Below are 20,601 nucleotides of genomic sequence, written 5' to 3'. Positions count from 1 at the left end.
TAGGACTTCAGTTGCCAGGTGCTCGTAAACGAGAGGCAGGCAAGGAGCCCAGGGCATCTTTGGATGGTTCGCATGGACTCTACGTGGTTCAGCCAGCCAAGTAAGCAGTAGTTGCACAATGTATTCCGATCAGTATCTCTCTCGTCTGTGATACTTTGTTTATAACAGTATGAATTCTATCTGACGAATATGCAGACCTATTACGATATAGCCCTGACTATTACATCTCACACGAGGTCAGTCAAGCCTCGGTTTATGGGATCTTGTCCGTTTAACTCAAGCCAACAAGCCGGTGCTGCCTAACCCTACCAGGCAATGAATACTGACACGGGTATTAGCATCTCAAGTGATTGGCGCTTACTAACATCAAACGCGAAGCTCTCCGGTTGGCTTCTTGTTTGTTCGGTTTCACATTCGCTTTTCCTAACCACATTTGACTGCGGAGGGAGCTCGCCTAGCTGAATTCTCTCATCATACCACTTCTCATACCCAAAGTTATTCTTGAGTTGCGAAATCATGTTCAGAAGTTTGGACTCAAAGCGTGATTCGACATTGCTGAGGCACCAAGACAACACTCTGATTAAGACATATCAGCAAGGGACTAAGCGAGTTAGATGATCGATGACGCTGACCGAGACAAGGGTCATTCAAGTGGAGAATAGTTAAGCGGGAGTGGGACGTTAGCATCCATTCCTTGTCCCTTTTTTGGGGAGGTTACCCACTATGCTGTCATTTGAAGTATTGGAACAAACATGTGATATATACTTCGAACCTCATGAACTAAATGACAAGAATGCATGAGATTCCTCAGATGACAGTAGTACCCAGAAGCATCTAGCATGCATTTGATAATAATATCCAAGCCTCTGAGTCACAAACCCCTTAACCGTTGGCTTGCACCTGTGTTCAAGGCACTTTAAGCTTCACGGCTAACGATTTGCCACTAACAGTGCTGGAATTTCTCAGCGGCGCCTGATCCATGTTCCACTCAGACTGTTCCACTGTCCACAGGGCTGCTCATACTCCTGGTGCCACGCCACAACCCGGTTCTTACTGGCTTTAAACAAATATTTATCGCCGTTCGTCCACTTCCTTCTCTTTTCTCTCCTTACTTTACTCAAATTCAGGTGCAACCATCTTGCTAACACCTATCTCCGAATCTTCCTATTGTCACGCGAACTTCCTCATGGACTTTATGCCTCGATACGCCTATAAAGTAACACGAACCTCCGCCTACTACACACACATCAGTCGATCCAGACCCAAAACTATACCCAAGTGACAGAATTTTCAACTAGACGAGGATCACTTGCTGCACAGCTTTTGATCATTTGATCGTTATAAACTTGCCTACATTCAAATTCTGCAAGTTTTCCTCGTCGATTAACCTCCATCCTTTTTGCACATTCGCATTTACAACACCACTTTTGGACTTAACCGAGACTTCGGCAAAATGATGAACCACGCTCGAGTCAAGGCCCTCAAAGGCGACGGAAAGACTACATCCAAGAAAGCCATCAAGTCAGGCCGTGCTTCCGCTGGTTTGACTCCTCGAGGCTCTCCTTTCGCTTCGCTTCTTACGTCACCCGCGCATTCCGCAGCCCCAAGCCGGGCTGCTTCTGACGAGAGTGAAGATGACTTCGAATACGACGATACCATGAGCATTGCTTCCGGAAGCTCTCTAGTCGACACCAACGAAGACGGCACCAACACATTCGACGCCAAGCAGTTTATGGAGGAACTTCAGGATCGCAAGCACAACAATAGCGATGCGCGAACTCAACTCCTGGAACTCTACATTAAGGTTTTGCGACATCGGTTCGCCCCTGCCACCCACGAGTGGCTTGATGATTCGGCCAACGAACTCGCAGAGCTTTTCATTCGTGGCGCTAATCGCGGCATAGAAGCTAGAGAGCGACTACTTTACCTTCAGGCGTATCTTCTGACTCTTAGTTCCTCAGAGGACGCCAACGTTTACGAGCATGCCGAAGGAACTCTCAAGCAGATAATTGCCGACGACGACGATGAGGAATGCAAGGCTTTTGGCATTTACGCATTGTGCTTTACTGTACTTTATGGCGGCGGTGGCGAGACGGAGGCCCTCGAGTTGCTCGACTACCTATACGCCATAGTTGAGTCTGATGGAGACAACATCGATTCCTATGACAATGGATTCATTGTTGCGGCTGCTCTTCGAGGTTGGGCCTTTGTTGCTAGCCATGTGGACGACTTTTCATATGCCGCCACCATGGCTTTGGATGGGTTTTACGAGCAGCTTGACAGCGTCGATGTTGGTGTTCAAGCTCAGGCCGCTGCCTGCATCGCACTCATTTTTGAAGCGGCGCGCAACCACGAGGAGGAGACAGGAGAATCCTGGGATCTTCCCGTCAACCCAGAGAAGCTCACAGGTCGCATGTCAGAGCTCGCCAAGCAGAGCTCCAAATCAGTTTCAAAGAAGGATCGCCGAGACCTTCGAGATAGCTTGATGAGTGCTATCACCTCACTCGAAAAGGGTGTTGGACCAGGATATTCGTCAGCTGGCTATACACCTCAAAAAGGCGATAAGCGCCAAACCTCCAAGCCCAATGAGGATGGTGTCATTGAATTTGGATACCGTCACAAACTCCGCCTCGGCAACTACGTCGCCGTGATCGATTCGTGGTCGCTCTCTTCCAGAATCGACATGATGAGACTTCTTTTTGGAGGGCACCTACAAAAGCACATTTTTGACAACCCTGTCGTTGCTGAGTGTCTAAGTGACGCCGACTTTAGCGACCAGGGACCAGTTGCAAAGAAATCCCCTAAGAAATAAGACGACTAACTACATTGAATTGGGATTCGAGGTTTGGGTGTTTTGCAGGCGTTTTGACACAGATTTTATACCTGGGGGATTATTACATGGAGGGTTCCAGAAGGGCATACGTTCTTGGTCGGTCTTTGACGATCTTGTCGGAATAGACGAATGGATGGTTGTGTTAAAGTGCTTTTCTGTCGCATTCTTTCAAGCGGCGATATCTGATGGGTTTGCTTTGCCCTTCATCTCTATCAATACAGCGTCTTGAAAGTTATTGGCCACGTGCTTGCTTGGTGATTTGAGTGTTGTAAACTTCTCGCAAAAGAAGAGGTATAGGAACAATTTAGCGTTTTGGGCTTAAAGCCGTCGCATGAATCTTGAGGCTTGTTTCTCCGATGAGACATGGTTCAGATCTTCTCAATAACTTATAACGTATGCATCGTGATATTCTATTGGTCGCTTATCTTTGGTTGCATCGCAAACTAAGCCACAATTCAATCCCCGCCAAGCCCATTAATGAAACTTGGCATCAACCACTCATAAGCTGTAGCACTTATCCTGGCTGGCACATGAACTGGGCTGTTTTTAAGGCAGGCCACCACAAGGCATCGACATTTCTTTCTTCTTCTGTCTACCACATAACCTCAATCTAATTCATTTATTCTCGATATTAAACTGCAATATACACCATGACGCGAGTCTCAGTATACACTTCGGCCCTGGCGGCTTTTGTAGCTGGTACGTTTTCCGACTTTCTGTCCACAGCACGCGCCTGCAATGACGTATGCGACCGGTTCTAGTTCATCTCAAGTTGACAAACAATAGCGACGGTCATGATAGTAATCCCGATATGGCTCCCCAACTGGGTAACATACTCTGTTACTTCGGCCACCGGCGAGATAGTCGAGAGACATATCGGCTTACACAAGAGCTGTTCAACGCTTGATGATCCCTACTGTCGACCATTCCCTCCCAAAGATCTCTGTCAAGGAGGTGAACGATACTTCTGTTCCATGTGGAGGACCGTTGGGTTTCTAGCATCATTTGCTACGCTGTTATGTTTGGGCGGCTTGGTGACCTTTGTTGTCATCATGTGCGGTGGGAAATACAAGCGCGAGACTGGATGGCCTTTTGCCGCTGGCATGTTAACCTTTATTTCTATTATGGAGTTTGTGGCCATTTCTATCGTGGTGAGTTGGCCTGCTACGGAAGTATTTGGATGCAAACTAATCTATGCTAGGCGTATCTTTATGATCATGATGATCAGTTTAATATTCCTGGATGGTCGCTCGATACGTCGTTCTATCTCAGCACCACCGCGGCAGTTATTTGCCTTCTGACTGCCACTGGTATTGCTTTCTCCGCATACCTTCTTCCTCCCGAGGAGGGATACGATTTTTTGTCGGATCCTCTCGATGCTTAGGAAGTCTAGAATAACTAATGCTTGTGTTTGTTGGTTGCATCTTTTCTCGTCTGGTGTTCTCATGGACAGGTGTTTTGTTTTAAGTAAAGAGTCTCTGGTGTTGGATGTCTGGTACATTTCAAGGTGCTGATCTAGACTAATACAAGGGGCTCTGCTGTAGCTACCTTGAAATACGTAGATTTAGTAAATCGATAGATTATTTCGCTTATTAGAAGTGACTGAACCATGACCTATAATCATCACAAGTAACTGCGTCCGTCAGTAGTTGACCCCGAACTGTCAGAGTCTACAATCAAGTCAGCTTACAATCCTTCTCTTGGTGACACAGCTGCTGTGTGTGTTGTAGTTAGTATAGCCGTATGAGGCATGTGGTGATGCAGGCGGGGTATGTAGCTCCCCACCTTTGACTCTTTATCAACATGAACTTATCTCACACAACCTCGGTTCAGATAAAGACAAATCACCTCAAGTTATACCTAAGGACTACTAAACTCTTCGAAGCAAAGACACCATGACTACTGATATCCCAGGACTCTCACCAGATCAGCTGGAAACCTTCAATCGCGACGGCTACCTCATTCTCCCTGGCGCCCTCTCCAGCTCAACTATCAAATCTCTACTCGACGAAACCCACAATCTTCTCGAGAATTTCTCCCTAGATGATCACCCTCTCACACGTTTCTCAACCGGCGAGAAACGTGACCATGTTGGTGACGACTACTTCCTGACTTCAGGCGACAAGATCCGGTTCTTCTTCGAGGAAGACGCCTTTGATGATGATGGAAAACTCACCAAACCCAAGGCTCGTGCTGTTAACAAAATCGGTCATTACTTGCACGCTCTATCCCCTCCGTTTGCTCGTCTTCTGGACCACGATACGAGCAAGGTCAGCCCACCTGCTGTGGCACGTAGCCTTGGCTTCAAAGACCCTCGATGTCTGCAGAGCATGGTTATCTGCAAGCAACCAGAAATAGGAGGCGCTGTCCCTCCGCACCAAGTATGTCAAGCTGATGCTGCTTTATGATTGACTAACATCCACCAGGATAGCACTTTCTTGTACACCAACCCGCCATCGGCTGTTGGTTTCTGGTACGCACTTGAGGATGCCACGCTCGAGAATGGTTGTCTAAGTTTCCTGCCCGGTTCACATCTCTGGGCACCCGTTGAGAAAAGACTCGTTCGCAAGGCAGGCAATGTTGGTACAGAGATGGTGGATAATGACGGTCCAAGGTTCCCTGCAGCAGCAAGCGATGGACAAGCAGCGCCAGACGGACCACATGAGTATGTCCCTGGAGAAGTCAAGGCTGGCGATCTAGTGCTCATTCACGGCAACCTGTTGCATAAGAGTGAGAGGAATACCAGTCAGAAGGGACGAATTATTTACACGTTCCATATCATTGAAGGACAAGACAGGGACTATGATGATAAGAATTGGCTTCAACCACCAAACGAGGGGTTCACCAAGTTGTATGCTTAAATGAGTACAATAATCTCTAAATAACATATACTATTGCAACGCTCATCAGAGCCCCTTTTTCGTCCACAAATAAGTATGTCATAGGCATACGTTGAAACATGATGCGTAGGTATGTCGATAAAATTAGTCTGCGAACATGGTTTTACAGTCTATCCGGCTCCACCTTCGTCCTAATCCTGTGTCATCAAAGACGGGTATCATAATCCTCACTCAGAGTCTGAATCATCCTCACTCGAACTGTCGCCAGAGCTTGACTCATCCGAGGAAGACGAGGAATCGCTTGAATCTTCCTCGCCGGGCTGTCGATAAGCTCGTGCCGGGGCCTCATTCTCAGATTCATCCTCGGACGATGACGAGCTCCCGCTGCTGCTGGTGTCGGAGTCGCTACCGGAATCAGATTCCGAGTCTGACTCGGAACTGCTGGAATCGCTGTCTTCGACATTCACACGGAGCTTTCGTCGACGTTTTCCGGGAACGCCGTCGGCGATCTTCACAGTCTTCTCTGCCTCTGTAGTTGATGTGACGTTATTATCGCTTGCTGCGATAGTCTGTGATGATGCGATGCTAGCCTCGGTGTCTTCGCCCTCGGAAAGTTCATCAATGACAAGCTCAGCTCTCATGCGCTTCACAAGTCGGCGAATGATGGCATCCTCCTCTTCTGAGTCCGAGAGGTAATCAACCTCAGTGAAGCCCTTTCTCTTAGTTCCCACTGGGTGGTTTTCAAGAATTTTAGCAAGGACCTCCTCATATCGTTGTTGATTAGCCTCAAGGTTTTTGGTTCCCTCGGGGAACACCTTTGCTCCATCCAATTGGTCCTGATCCCTAACCTCGCGAGCATTCTCCAGCAGTCTCATCCTCACGAAGCCCTTCAAGTCTTGGATGTAGTCGTAGAAGGTTTCAATGTCAGAGGCGGGGATTCCATCGGCATCGAAAACGTGCTTGATGAGGTTTGATTGGTGGTTTTTGTTGAACTTCCAGCTATCGCGAGCTGTCTTCCAGAGCCTCAAGTATTCAAGCGCGGGTTTGAGATCAGTAGGGACCTGGGGCTGAGGTTTCTTTGCGGGGCCTTTGCTCTTGGCCTGACTCTGTTTGATGGGCCTTGATGGTGTCCTGGCAGAGTGGTTGTTGGATGGTGCATCGGCAAAGGTGACTGACTTCCGCCTCTTTAACTGTCCTGGTGCATTCCAACTTGTTGTGGCTTCATCCTGACGTGGTCGCTTAGCAACCTGGGAGGAATTGGAAGGTGGCGGGGCGTCGTATTTTCTCTTTGTACTTGACTGGATGCTTGTGCTTGTACTGCTGGATGGGTGCCCAAAGCTGGGCTCAGATGCATCCGATGGCTGCTTGAGCTTCAAGCCCAATTTCTTCCAAGCGGGAGTTTGACCAGACATTGTGAGATGATGTTTGTGCAGTTGGTTTGAAGGAGAGGACCAAAAAACAGCTACCAGAACTTGAACGGACTTCGACTCTCAGAAAGTTGAGATTCAGAGATTTGTGTTTTCTTCAACTTCCTCAGATTTGCTGTAGTTACCAGGGTCCTTGAATTTTCTTCTAGCTGCTGAGTGAGCGGTGGATTCTCTGTTGACTTTCAAAGGACCAATAACAGCAGCGTAAAGTCCAAAGGGGGACTCTGAGTTGTCAATTCTGCAAGTTCCTTTTAGCGCAGTGCAAGTGCAAGGCCGATATGCAATGTCGTGTTGTTGCGGGCCGGATCTCCTTGGTCGTCGAGCAACTTTTTCTGAGAATCATCATGAGTGGATCTAGAGATACGATAAGATAAGAAATATGGGGAGCTTGGACGACAATATTATAGGGAAAGAGCTTTAGAGACTGATCGATCACTTTATCATTTCAGACCTCTCTGTAGGGACAAAATGCTAGATATTTCTAAGCAGTTTTCTACAGCCTGTTAAATAGTTTGAGAGAACCTAATGGTTTTTAGCCGGCAAACAAATTCCAGGCTTCTTTTATGGGAAGACATCATGGTGTCTATCTTTTGTGTCACCCTGCCACCTACCACATTCTGCCTGGGGATTACCTAATGCCAGCGAGGCATCAACTCAGCCTTCCCATTGAGCTCCGTTGCCTCACTGTGCTCTAGGCAAGCTCCTGCTAACGCGTCGACTATCTCAACCCACAACAGCTCCCCTCAACCTCCGCAACGTCAATCAACATCCCAAACTCGCCTCATTGAGAACTTAACAAGTTCTTCTTGAGCTTCGTCCCTTAAATCTACCCGATTCCGAACCGTTAAATACACAAATCCTCCACAATGTCGGGTATGTTATGCTGCATCAATACGGTTTATGGCATCCTTGCTAACACACAATGAATAGCCGGCGCATACGATCGACACATTACCATCTTCGCTGACAATGGTCGGCTGTACCAAGTTGGTATGCGAATCCCGAGCGTCAAGAGCACCGAACCCTACGATTTCTTTGGCCGATGACGTTGATGGATACATGATTCAGGACTGACATGAATGCAGAGTATGCCTTCAAGGCGATTACGGCTGCCAACATTATGTCCGTCGGTGTGAGAGGCAAGGACTGTGCCGTTGTTCTGTCTCAGAAGAAGGTCCCCGTACGTTGATAAAGTTGGGCAATCTCATGATCAGCACTGATGAAGACAATAGGACAAGCTCATGGACCCCGCCTCTGTCACCCACATCTTCCAGCTCTCTCCCTCGGTCGGCTGCGTCATCACAGGATCCATCGCAGATGCCCGGGCTTTCGCTCAAAGGGCTCAGGGCGAAGCAGCAGAATTTCGATACAAGTATGGGTATGAGATGCCAGCTGATGCACTAGCCAAGCGTCTTGCCAACATCAGCCAAGTCTACACTCAACGAGTAAGCATATTCTCATCCTCAAAATTGCGGCCAATCATATACTGACTCTACCCCAGGCTTACATGCGACCTTACGGCGTTGCGACCACTCTGATTTCGCTCGACTCCGAATATGGCCCCCAGCTGTTCAAGTGCGACCCTGCTGGATACTACATCGGTTACAAGGGAACTGCGGCAGGCCCGAAGCAACAGGAGGCGCTGAACCACCTTGAGAAGAAGCTCCGTAACAAGGAGCATGCGGAGGGATCTTGGGAGGAGGTTGTTGAGCTGGCCATCACAACACTGAGCACAGTTCTGAGCATGGATTTCAAGAAGGGGGAGATCGAGATCGGTATCGTAGGTGGGCCTCGACCTGACGGTGAAGAGGGAACCTACTCGGGATTCCGAACATTGACTGAGGACGAGATTGACGACCGGTTACAAGCTATCGCAGAGAAGGACTGAGCAAGTGGAGAGAATGATATGGAACATGGGTTGAAACATAGTCGGCTGGCCATAGTAGAAGGTCGGTGCGCTTTGTCGCGAGGAATGAGAGCTCTGATTCGTGGGTTGCAGGGACGACGTTCTGCTCCCAGGAACGTGGGCCATGCAATGCCAATGCAGGGGGATGGATTATCAAGATCAGAGAATTGGATGCCGTCGTGGGCGTGGGTCCTCGCCAGTGTGTCACTAGCCGTCCTGACCATGTGCAATAGAAATTGATGAGACTTTTCAATTGAGCAAATGACAACAGTCGCGCCTGATGACCCAATTGAGGACGAGTATGCCTCGTGCCAAGTTGCTAGGAGCCTACGATGGGCCCAACATTTGCCAGTTAGTGGGTCAAGGATGGGTGTAGTGCAGGTTTGAGAGTTGAGAAAACCAATATTTCTCAATAGTGGATCTATTTCAGACATGAACAAAGGCGCAAGCCTCGCAGCGAAGCCAGTTCGATTTGGTGCAAGTTTGTTCTAGCGTGGTTTGTTCTAATTTTGGTCAATGCGCATACCTTGTGTCATTTACTTTCTCCAAAACAAGCTCAATTGGTATTGATCTCTAAGTCATACGAGAATCTAGAACGTGAATGACAAAAGAGGCTTCTGGACGAGTGATTTCAAGTATGATCTCCAAGCTTGAATGAATACCTATGCAAACAGAGCTATCCCGAACTATACTAGTACCTTCATCACATCCTTGGAAGTGATAATCATATGGGATCAAATATGTCAATGCACAGATTTGGAGAAAACAAGTGGCTGGTAATGAATGTTTCTCCTGGCCTGGACAAGCTTGTTTGACAAGGCTTGTGGAATATGATCTGAATTCTGAAAGTGAAAGCCATCCATCCGGTCGATCGGATCTACTACTACGTCCTTACAGGGGGCCCTGGTTTACTGGGAAGCTCCTTGGAGTTGATGGCTGGCTACCCAGAGTAAGCGCCGATTTGAGCCTCCCAGGGGCGCTGAAAGAAAACAAGCCACGGCCAATCCAAAAACGGGATCAAGTTCTGATGTAAGTTGTTCACAGAACCAAGGCGCGGGAGCGGGAGCGGGAGCGATGGAAAGTAACCGAGACGGAGGAGTTCGTGTTGAGGATGGTATGGTATGGGAGGCGAACGTTGAGAAGGCGAACGGTAAAGAGTTCGTAGACTAGTTAGGGCTTTCTTTAGTTTGGACAAGTCAATAACGGTTGAAGAACAAGAGGAATGATGTTTGGTTGGGGAAGAATGTGAGCGGCCTCAAACGGCGTCATGCAAAGAATAGATAGAGGACATGACGCCACAGCATGGACCAGGAACAGTTCTTTTCCTTGGATTGCGGATGCTTGATAGTGAGTGAGTGAGTGAAGATACGGTCAACTGACGATTCTATGCCTCATGGTTTCGAGGAGAGCCCAATGTTTTGCAATATCTGCGATATGCCTTGTTGAAATGAACCTGGACGAGCTGGAATTGACAAGCCAAGTAAGCAAGCTAGGTGCTAAGTTAAGTGTGATAGATGCAGCAGGCCCTGGGCTGGTCTCAGATCTGACTTGACATCCATGGACTATCTTACCTACCCCCCATGTCAACCATCTTGGTACGTAATCTAGCATTACATTGCGTATCAAACCTGGAAGTCGGTGACAAGAGTCGTCAATCACCCGGGTGAACAACATGAATCATTATTTCGATAACTCCTCATATCGGAATCACCGCCATTGACTCAGCCTTTTGATTTTGTCTTGTGTCGTGTCATGCCCATGTCTTGTAGGGTTGCATTCACTTTTCAGACGGCCTCGTGTAGATAGGCTTGACCCTTTACGGCCTTCCAGCTCGCCCCGGACAGTTGTGAAAGCTTCATCCGCGCGCCTATTGGCCTCGCTGCCCCGATAGAGCTACAGGGCGTTTCCTCTTCGGGAACAACTAGTGAGTGGCTCATGGGTAGCCAGGTAGCTGAGCCGGCGCCAACCCACCACATCCACCTGCGCTATTCAACAACCTACACATCTTTTTTTCTCTCACAACTAGGTAATTAACCATCAAATACTTTGACCGTCTCTTTGCTCTACACGCAAGGGCAGGTATTGTACAGTATCTCAAGCCTAGCATCTCTCTCTGCGGAGACTTGTTTCTGACAACCACACCCACCCCTGCAGGAAAAGTGACTGCACGTACGTTTCCTAGCGTATAACGTTAACATACCCGGTGTATTTTTACTTCGTTTTGCTCGGACAAGCATGCTTTTTAGGATGTTTTTGTCCGTCGGAAAACCCAAGATATGTGAAATTCGCAATGGCTTGAGTCTTGACCCACGCCGCTCTGTTTAAAGACGGAATACGGTATCGTGCTTAAACTACAAACCGAGCCGAGAAGAAAGAGAAACGCCTCTTTGACGCCTCTCAAGCAGAACATCACGGATGCTCGACCCTATCGGGAGAGAAAAACCGGGATGTGGCTGGACACACCCCCATTGATTTCATCCTCACCCTCAACACCATGCCATGCCATGCCATGCCATGCTCATGACGTGCCACACACATACACACTACACTACAGTACCTGCCTACATGGGGCTCTTTACTCTCCGGGCCCTGCAGTACTCTGCATATATCCAGGGGCAGGACAGGGTAAGGAGTAGGGCTGAGGGTAAGGCTTTGGCCTTGTGCTTGGGTTCCATTCGATAGTATGATGGTTTGCCACCAGCTGGTCCGGGGTCGTCGATGTTTTTGAGCTTGCACTTGAACATGCGCTTGCAAAGGGTCGTCCTGAGTGGAGGCACATCTCGACTCTCTCACTGGTGGCCCAGGATTCTGTCTCAGAAGGCTGGCTTTAATTGCCGAGCCTCTCATGTGTGCTGTAGGGGCTCTTCGACTAGGAAGAGAGAGGGGGGTGCTTGATGTCGGGTGGTATCCCCCCTTGGACCTAGTAGCCGTTCGCTTCCCGTTGGTGGAGCATGGCATGCCTTTGGCAAGCTTAGGTCGAGCTGTAGACTCAAGTTAGACTAGATGGAGACTTTTCTGGAGCAAGAGCTTCTTGGAACTCTTCTTGTTGTCTGTGTCTGTCTGTTTCTAGTTTCTCGATGGAGTATCTGGGAGGCCTTCGACAACCATCACGATAATACAATACAAAAAGGATGCCCGGTTCTGCTGCTTGTTTCGATTGTTCAGTCAATCAATCAAGCAAGCATTGAAGAACCGGCTTCTCTCAACTGTTACCAAGTGATCGACATGACAAAGCTCTTATAATATTTCCTTACCTACCATTTTCGTCTACTTTTTCATCACCGACTATTTTACAATTCAAATCGATTTTGCTTTGGTTCGATTACATCCCGAGTCTATTTCCTAACTCTTCTTCCATTTTTGGCCTTGTTGTCTTCGTGTCCCAGCGAGTCTGAACACCTTGACCTTTCGAAAGCAATTCCAACTAAAGACTAAGAAATAATGGACGGATGTAAGTCATACCTGGCCAGCTTGGCAACTACCTACAGTGGTCAATTGGCATCTTTGCATCACCACAGCCCCCCTTAAAGACTCGGAGACACTGACACGTGAACTTGTTATCTGCTACAGTAAACGAGTTCCGCACAATGCGAGTTGCTGAAGTTCTCTCTGATTTCCGAACACTGCAATACTACATAGCTGCTGCTCCTGTCGACCCTGAGGACACTGCAGACTATTACACCGAAGGATGGGCTGCCCTTCGACAATGTGCGCTGGATGGACAACACATTCTGGAATGTGGTGCAGACACCAGCGTACCAACTCCCCCTGGTGGAGAGCAAGAGCAGGTGAAGGCCGAGCTTAAACAGTAGGTCATCAAGTTTGCTAGACAGGGACTCGGGTCAACATCACTAACACCTCAAAGGGTTCTCCTGGACGCGTACGCGAGACGACACGAGGGACAGAAGATTTACCTTCGACAAGCGGCGGCTCAACGATGGGTTGAATACAGAAAACAGGTGCTGCAGGGCGGCGTACCAAACTCGAGCAACCAGTCTCAACTTCGAGCATGCGATCGTCAACTGCGAGCGGTACGATAACCTCCAATGCTCTAAGCCATCCCAGACTAACCCTTGCTACAGGAGCTCTCAGCCATCGCCGACGAAGTAATCTACGCCGAGCTCAAGGCCTCGGATGAAGGAATGGGCCGCTGGACGGCAGAAGATCCCAGTCTCCGAAGCGTGCTCCGCTGGCTCCGAGCACGCCGGTGAACGATACGCCAGGGAACCAGAAACGACGAAGCTACCACGTACGATCTAAGATACCCCCAGGACCAACGGTTGTGATGAACGAGAGACGAAACGAAGAGAACCAAAAGCAAGCGAACGACGTCTACGCTAATCATGAAAACTTTCTTCCTACTACTTCTTTGACGCATACGATTCTTTAACGAATACCCTTGACGACCGGATATTTAAGGGGGAGAGTTGAGGTTTGGGGTTGTGATTTTGCAAAGGATAAACATGTTTGTTATATTTTCTTCATGACTTGATGAGTCATGGTTTGTTTTACTGGATGTAAACGATACAGATTTGTGTTGCTTGGGCACACTTTGAGATAGATGGAGAGCATCTCCTGGGTCTTGTAGGACCTTGATTAGGAGAACGGGGCTGGGCTCCATGAACTGCCTGGAGCAGAACAATAACATGACTATTTACTCTACCTCTTCTCCTGCATCCTGCATTCTTTGATAATTTTCTCTTCACTTCATGACTTATATGCCTCACCCATGATTGTGGTTTATATTTCACCAAATAAGTCCTTCCGAAGTGGAGTCTCCCATGCATGTTGCTCCCATTGTTTGGTAACCAATCCGAACAAAGCATTTATTGAATACAAAATCATTGACGTTCAATTGCGTGTAATCTAGTCTATCAACGCTTGCTCTTAACACACAAACCAATTCCTACCAACATAAGAGCCATTCCAACCGCAGTATCTAAAATGGTCAATACACAAAGAGCTATGGAAGAACACCAACTCACCTTTACTGATCACTTTACCATCAACGTACCAATCACCCAGGACGGTAAAGAGGAACGCCAAAGTGTTTACAATGGGCACGGTCAAGCTCAATTCTGATTGCCGTCATTAGTAACTAACACCTCGGCGTGGCAAAGATTCACTAGACTATCCGCGATCGACACCCCCTGACAACCTTTGACAGGCGAGTTAAGAAAGCACAACTTACCAGCCTGTCCAATGAGCAAGAAGAACCAGATGCTTCCCGTAAGATTAAGAACCAATGGGATTGCGTAACGAGGATTCTTCAAAAGGTCAATGACCGCAAAGGAAGCTCCGTATAACTTTGACTTCAGCCAGCTAGATTGAACTGATGGGCTCTCGAGCACCGGATGCGTAGGTGGATTATGTGATTGAGCGGCACGACGGATGAAAGGGGTTGTGAAGCCCCACGCGAGGCCGACAAGAACGAAGCTGAGGATGTAATTGAAGACTGGTGGCTTCTCGTCTGCAGATGCCATGATGGTGATGATGATGATGCAACGCAAGCTTCCCCTGCGTTCTAGATTTTCAATGTCAAGGGATCAAGGAGAGGTGTGAACGTAGACCAGGGAACATGAGGCTCGTGCGTTCGTCAAGAAAGGGCTGATACTAGTCCACGAGGCCTATTAGTCGTCGGGCTGTGATGGTTGTGTGGAGGTTGAGATTGAACCAAGGGCAGAATCTCGCAGGAGAAGTGCGTTCTAAAAATATTACTGGAGGTTAAGGCGTCAACGTGGCTGGCGGGTCATGAACTCAGCCTCGCCCTAGGGAAATTCTGTCCACTAAGGACGCTATCCTTACAGGGGGCTGTTGATGGGTTCCAGGGGGCTTGGGCCAGCTAGTGTGGCGCTTTCTGGCTCCCCGCATGGTCAGTGCTTTTAGCCGCATTCCCGCGCTGACAAGCGACCCGACCATCCATCATGGACATCTTTTTCTCACACAGACACATCGCTTATTCTTCTTGGTGCGAGATGCTGTCACCGCTTGCTAGGAGTAGCCCACATCTCGTCCCGGTCACTCGGGGCTTCTTGGCGATGATCCCTGTTCAGCTGGACATGGGGACTTAAAGTTCTGATGCGACGTCATCGGGATGTTGGACATGAGGCCCGTGGTTGGCCTCCCTACCTCCTTGTGATCAGCATAGGCCCTGTAGGGAGAGACCCAGTTCCGATGATGAGGGATATCGATAGACGCACTGCCAAGAGCCGCTCAGTGGAGGACCATTGGGTTTGATTCGCTCCTTTTACCGCGGACACGCCGATGAGCCACTTGTCATATCCAGATGGATCGACATAACATGTCTCGCTGTCCCATGAGGACGGATCAGCTATATGCTAGAGCCAGTTAGTGTCTTTGCAGTGGTTTCGTCTAAGTTTTGGATCGACCTAGAAAGCTGGTACGCTCCGTGATTGGCTCTTCGGTCTCGGGACTATCATCAAGCTCAACGACACACAAGACAGGATTAAGTGATCGTCAATCCATATGTCGGCTTCGACTTGACCGCATATGCAGATAAGTCGGCCAGCGCCGGTTGAAATTTTCCATTCATACAGACACTGTTCGATATATTTACTTCGGAATTGTCCGAATCATACCCAACGTCTCAGCTTGCCGATCATGCAGAGTTTCTGACGATCAACCTACCCTTGACCAATCACATGACAAATGACAGAATTGATATATCAGTTAAGTTGATCTTGCTTACAGGACATTGTCAGATTGCGATTGGATTCATGAATCTTAGACATGTTTCTATTCAAGGTTGTTCCTCGCCAATGCTTTGAGAGTTCAAGTTTGGTAGAGATTCAGTGGTCAGTCAAAATCTATCAGTTGATCCAATCACCGTGAACCAAGCTCGGAGCAAATCCAAACATCGAATATCCAACCCCCTTTTCTCATTTTCCACTCGCTTCCTGACGTGTCGTTTCCATTCTCCAGTATTTCACGGGATCTCGCGCATTCCTCGTGATCGGTCCTATATTTGCAACACGCTCTGATGTCATTATCCGCGTTCATGATTCATTAACTGGCGCAGACCGTCTGTTCATCTTTGTTTGCTTCGGAGTCCTCACTTAGACCAGTGGCCGTGATTTTATGGAATGTTTGTTGAAATTAGCTATAAGTGCCTCACGAATATGAAGTATGCGTCATGACAGCTTTGCCTAGGAACGTTATAGTTGTGGTGTTGTTGTTGATCTCAACCAACAAATTGCCCTTTCGAACTTCGTCTGCAATGGCATTGATCTAGACTAAACACTTATAATGCATAATCGGGGATGATCTGTAAGGAGACCATTAAACAAGATCGGACTTTACAAACGATCGACCCAATAGCATACCTACAGGCTTTTCCTGTGATGTTCCCAATTGAGATCTCTGATATGCCGGAATGTCACTAATCACGCTTGAACACCATGATCGAGCGGTTGTCCGTGACGAGACACTTGCTCAGGGGCAACCCTACACGTCACCACGCAACAAGCCGTATCCGCATTATTCCTCAACAAAAGCAAACAATCCCGTCGGGTACTATGTCAATATGCAAGCTTCCTTGTGAGAAAGCAGCTTGCCGACAGCAATGTTGTCGTAAGAGGAGGCTGGATAATACCCCGGCTTATCAATTGCGTCAATGAAAGTATCTTTGATGTTTTAAAGTTGACTTCAACTCTGGGATCGGCGATGAGAGGTCAAACAATGACTGAGAAACAGGTATAAGAAGGTCCTGCTGTCCGCTACCAACTCACCAGTTCTCATCAACACATCGACACTTCTCAAGCAATAGCTACCACAAAAACTCCTACTCTTTACCAATTTCACCACACACTTCCTTCAAAATGACTGATGCTCAAGTTGCCGGCGGCCACAAGGCTACTATCAACAACCCCAACACCTCCGAGGAGGCCAAGGAGAACTCCCGTCAGGTTCTCGAGAACGAGTTCAACGGTGGTGACGGTAAGCTCCATGCGTCCCAGTATAAGTCCTATTCTGAAACCTTACAGTCACTGGCGCTGAGGACAATAAGGAGAAGAACCCTGGAAATGTTGCTGGTGGTCTCAAGGCGTAAGTTTCAACGTCTCTTGGATTTGACTTCCGGCTGATAGCAATAGTACCCTGAACAATCCCAATGTCTCCGAAGAGGCCAAGCAGAATGCCCAGGAGCGCCTTGACAAGGAGGACTTCTAAAATCTCTCAGGCTGCCCATGTCTAGCTAGCGACCTTGATACCTACGCAAATGCCTGGAAGGCCCTGGAATTCACCAGCGGCATAACTTAGATATGAACAATTGAGATTGTCAATAGATTAGACCCCCTTTTAAGATCTGTTTAATCATTCCATATTTGATTTGGCCAGCATTCTTGCCTCGTCAGTGCCGCATACTTGATGTCATGCTCTAGAGGCTTACAAAAATGTGATTCCTGTTGACAAATGGATGCATTTTACTATCTAGGCCACATGTCCGTATCGAAGCTCCAATTCTCAAACCGTAATATCCGAACCTTGTTGAAAATATCGTACCAACGCCATTCTCCCGCCAATCTGGCATGAATCTAGTGATATACCGTGCCCCATATAACCCCTTTATCGTGTTTCTGAATAATCGTTCAAGGCAACGCAGACAGCCCCTCTGTGATGTCCGTTGTACTGTCGGATAATCTGCTGGCTGTGCAATTCCCACAATCTCGCATAGTGATCGGAGCAAGCAGTGACCAGGTATGCAGAATCGGCACTGAAGGCACAATCCCAGACCCAGCGCTGGTGCCCGGTAAGAGTGGCTTCTAAAGGATACGGCTTGGGTTCCAGATCTGTGCTTGGTTCGATGTTCTTCACCTCCCATATCTTGGCTGTGTGGTCTGCACTACAAGTGGCGAGTTTCTTGACGTCTGGGGATAGAAGAATACGGGTGATGTATTCCTTGTGGGCATTGAAGTGCGTTACTGGAACTAATTGTGTGCGATCAAAGCTCTGAATAAGATTCCACACGAATACGTTGCCCTAGCGAAATGGTTAGAGATTGATTTCCAGCACCTCTGATTGTTGCTTACAGCATTGTTCGCAGCGCATAGCAAGGACCCATCACTAGCGACAGTAACGCTGGAGACTGAGACGTCCTCTTCCGGGATGAGCTCATGGGAACAGTTGTTCTCAGCCAGATCCCACACCCTGACACTTCCAGACCTATCGCAGCTGATGATCTCACCCTGGTTGGGGTGAATCACCACGTCGTTGGCTGGACAGCCATGGTTGTAGCTTCGCTGAATCGACCCGGTCCGTGTCTCCCAGATCTTGACGGTCCCGTCCTCGGAGCTAGTTACCATCCATTTCCCTTCACAGTGAAACGCGACACCTGTGATATTCCCGGTGTGGCCCTCGAACGTCAACAATGGGTTAGGATTCGTAGACTTAATGTCGTACAGTTTGACGGTATGATGGCCAGCGGCGGCAAGGTATCGCTTGTCGGGGGAGATGCAGAGACGGTTCACCTGGGAGTCAGGGTGTTGAATCGTGCGTGAACAGATACCCGACAAGGCCTCCCAGAATCTAGAAGCTGCATGTCAGCCATTTGCGATTACCAGTCGACAAGCGCATCGGATCGCACCTGATAGTGTGGTCATAGCCAGCTGCGATGTGGGTTAGCTTGTGCTGGAGGATTTTGGTGATAGAAGTCGCATTTACCTGTGCAGAGAATAACAGACATTTTGAAGGCGGAAAATCAGTCGCGTAAGCTCAGCTCATGGTCTTGATAATTATCCCAGGACTTTTTTGTCAAGGAAGTTCGAGAAACCAAGGATTCATTAAGATCCCAAGCTCTAATTCCCTACTCCAAGGCCTCCTCTCCACCGCGAAGAACGACGCGCATGGAGACGATATGCAACAACCAAGCTATGCATTTAAACGATACTAGACTTCACACATCGCAACGTCGCATCCTCCTTCCAGACCCAACTTGAACAACTGGTTCTGACATGAACATCAACAGCAAAGTTGATTCTCAATCACTAAAGAATACATCGAATATTGCCACGATGTTCTCTCCGTGCTTTCAGCTTGACCCGTGGCAGCGTTTGTGAACTATTATGCCACAACGTGGACACTTGCAAGTGCATACCACAAAGATCATGCAGACCAAGTTCAGCCGAAAGTCCGAAAAGGCCAGAAATTTCTAGCAGAACCTCGCCAGGTTGCTACGAGACACACATTGTCAAGAAAGGGCGTCATTCGTGCGACGAGCTTGGCTTGTGTAACCGGTCGCACAGGCTCATCGTGGTTTCGCCCATGCCATCACCCGTCTCTGCAGCTCGTTCAGCACCACCGCCTGCCCACCGCATACAGCATTTGCATCAACAACAGCTCCTGGCATGGCAGATGATATGATTGACCCAACCATTTTCGGTCACGTCAACTTGTCATTCTCGCGTGGTCGGGCCGTTGTAACACAGCTACAGGAAAGTGGGCGTTATGTTGAAGGAAGTGACGGGAGTCTGATGCTAGAGTAGCTGCAAGTGCAGTAACCGTCTACTGAGCAGCAAGTGTATGTCTACGGAATCACTATCTCATATTGACACCAAGTTGTATATCCGGGTGCACCAGCTGTGAGTTATTGCACAATGTCAAAGGCAAAGAAAGGCACCCCTTGCCTGCGTCAATTTCAAACCGACTCTGAATATATTATCAGATCATTTCACGAAAACATCACCGATGCAGGTCCAACTGTCGTGTGACGCCGTTGGAGGTTCAATACGGCCTGTTGACATCGAGACCTTCGGAAGGTTTGAGACATACACGGCATATCCTACGTGACCCTCAAAACAGGAGGAATTTCTTTCTCTTCACTTTCATCATACTTGAATCATCAGGTTCGTTGGGGCTGACTGCAGACTTCCAAAACTGAACGGAATCTGGCTGATAGCCCCTGACGGCTCCACCCCCTTCTCAATATGAGCGAGGGCCGAATGCTGGTATGGTTCAGCTGACTTTCATGTTCTCTGAATCAATACATCTCCGAGCTTGGGGCTGAGATACAATGATAGATACTATCAGAGATAAGAAAAACTACATTTCGAGCCACTGCGTACCTTCTCTGATTGGTGACCGAAAAGTCTCCCGCATCGAGGTCATCTGACAGTCTTTTGATGAGCTCAGACGTCATCAAGCACGAATAAGCATCCCACGGTGAATGTGCATGGCTTGAGGCTCAGGATAAGAAGTATCTTATTCAATTGGCAAAGGTGCCTGCAAGGCCATCTGTGCAACAACCCCAGGCTTAACATCTCCGACCTTGTTATCTTGACCATTGTTTTCCTTAGCAATGGATGATGTACCCGTTATCAACCATTGGCAACGATGCGGGATGGATTGGGTGGTCAGACTGTGAATAGTCTCGTCCAGGCAAGATCTTAAGCCGAGCCAAGGCAAGAGACGGCATCCATCGATGAGACAGCCAAGATTGGTTGAGTCTTCTGTTGGCCATGACTTTTTCGATTACAAAGCGTTGGTGGACAGACACCTGTAGGCTCAACAGAGAAGGGTTGAAGTAGTTGGGGGTAACACAAAGGCAGAGCTAACGAAGAGGTGCATGACTTTGCGTATCGA

The 20,601-nt window shown here is 48.3% G+C and overlaps 9 protein-coding genes across 9 annotated transcripts; 6 read left to right on the top strand and 3 right to left on the bottom strand.

Moving 5' to 3' along the window:
• Positions 1 to 1,453: 1,453 nt before the first annotated feature.
• FTJAE_1437 (uncharacterized protein) lies at positions 1,454 to 2,812 on the top strand (the record flags this gene model as incomplete). The annotated part of the gene is made up of 1 exon (XM_037347526.1): positions 1,454 to 2,812. The coding sequence occupies one exon, from the start codon at positions 1,454 to 1,456 to the stop codon at positions 2,810 to 2,812; it is 1,359 nt and encodes a 452-aa protein (XP_037211522.1).
• A 1,073-nt stretch (positions 2,813 to 3,885) lies between these two features.
• Positions 3,886 to 4,217, top strand: FTJAE_1436 (pre-mrna splicing factor; the record flags this gene model as incomplete). Its single annotated transcript, XM_037347525.1, has 2 exons — positions 3,886 to 3,984; positions 4,035 to 4,217. The coding sequence occupies 2 exons, from the start codon at positions 3,886 to 3,888 to the stop codon at positions 4,215 to 4,217; spliced, it is 282 nt and encodes a 93-aa protein (XP_037211521.1).
• Positions 4,218 to 4,728: 511 nt separating this feature from the next.
• Positions 4,729 to 5,694, top strand: FTJAE_1435 (phytanoyl dioxygenase family; the record flags this gene model as incomplete). The annotated part of the gene is made up of 2 exons (XM_037347524.1): positions 4,729 to 5,214; positions 5,260 to 5,694. 2 exons carry the CDS (start codon positions 4,729 to 4,731, stop codon positions 5,692 to 5,694), a joined length of 921 nt encoding a protein of 306 aa, XP_037211520.1.
• A 206-nt stretch (positions 5,695 to 5,900) lies between these two features.
• FTJAE_1434 (proteasome subunit alpha type 6) lies at positions 5,901 to 7,085 on the bottom strand (the record flags this gene model as incomplete). The annotated part of the gene is made up of 1 exon (XM_037347523.1): positions 5,901 to 7,085. One exon carries the CDS (start codon positions 7,083 to 7,085, stop codon positions 5,901 to 5,903), a length of 1,185 nt encoding a protein of 394 aa, XP_037211519.1.
• Positions 7,086 to 7,966: 881 nt separating this feature from the next.
• FTJAE_1433 (SCL1-20S proteasome subunit YC7ALPHA Y8 (alpha1)) lies at positions 7,967 to 8,988 on the top strand (the record flags this gene model as incomplete). The annotated part of the gene is made up of 5 exons (XM_037347522.1): positions 7,967 to 7,973; positions 8,031 to 8,090; positions 8,186 to 8,280; positions 8,333 to 8,545; positions 8,602 to 8,988. 5 exons carry the CDS (start codon positions 7,967 to 7,969, stop codon positions 8,986 to 8,988), a joined length of 762 nt encoding a protein of 253 aa, XP_037211518.1.
• Positions 8,989 to 12,447: 3,459 nt separating this feature from the next.
• FTJAE_1432 (uncharacterized protein) lies at positions 12,448 to 13,217 on the top strand (the record flags this gene model as incomplete). The annotated part of the gene is made up of 4 exons (XM_037347521.1): positions 12,448 to 12,457; positions 12,577 to 12,814; positions 12,872 to 13,037; positions 13,089 to 13,217. 4 exons carry the CDS (start codon positions 12,448 to 12,450, stop codon positions 13,215 to 13,217), a joined length of 543 nt encoding a protein of 180 aa, XP_037211517.1.
• Positions 13,218 to 13,880: 663 nt separating this feature from the next.
• On the bottom strand, positions 13,881 to 14,489 carry FTJAE_1431 (uncharacterized protein; the record flags this gene model as incomplete). Its single annotated transcript, XM_037347518.1, has 3 exons — positions 13,881 to 13,945; positions 13,992 to 14,084; positions 14,198 to 14,489. 3 exons carry the CDS (start codon positions 14,487 to 14,489, stop codon positions 13,881 to 13,883), a joined length of 450 nt encoding a protein of 149 aa, XP_037211516.1.
• Positions 14,490 to 16,844: 2,355 nt separating this feature from the next.
• On the top strand, positions 16,845 to 17,193 carry FTJAE_1430 (conidiation 6 (con-6); the record flags this gene model as incomplete). Its single annotated transcript, XM_037347509.1, has 3 exons — positions 16,845 to 16,962; positions 17,010 to 17,070; positions 17,118 to 17,193. 3 exons carry the CDS (start codon positions 16,845 to 16,847, stop codon positions 17,191 to 17,193), a joined length of 255 nt encoding a protein of 84 aa, XP_037211515.1.
• A 396-nt stretch (positions 17,194 to 17,589) lies between these two features.
• Positions 17,590 to 18,706, bottom strand: FTJAE_1429 (Target of rapamycin complex subunit LST8; the record flags this gene model as incomplete). The annotated part of the gene is made up of 4 exons (XM_037347500.1): positions 17,590 to 18,003; positions 18,054 to 18,549; positions 18,608 to 18,629; positions 18,685 to 18,706. 4 exons carry the CDS (start codon positions 18,704 to 18,706, stop codon positions 17,590 to 17,592), a joined length of 954 nt encoding a protein of 317 aa, XP_037211514.1.
• Positions 18,707 to 20,601: the final 1,895 nt, after the last annotated feature.

The sequence above is a fragment of the Fusarium tjaetaba genome (genome assembly GCF_013396195.1).
Source record: "Fusarium tjaetaba strain NRRL 66243 chromosome Unknown NRRL66243_c0000026, whole genome shotgun sequence".
Taxonomy (NCBI): Eukaryota; Fungi; Ascomycota; class Sordariomycetes; order Hypocreales; family Nectriaceae; genus Fusarium; species Fusarium tjaetaba.
Note: the sequence above shows the minus strand (reverse complement) of the source record. Positions and strands in the feature narration are given on the sequence as shown.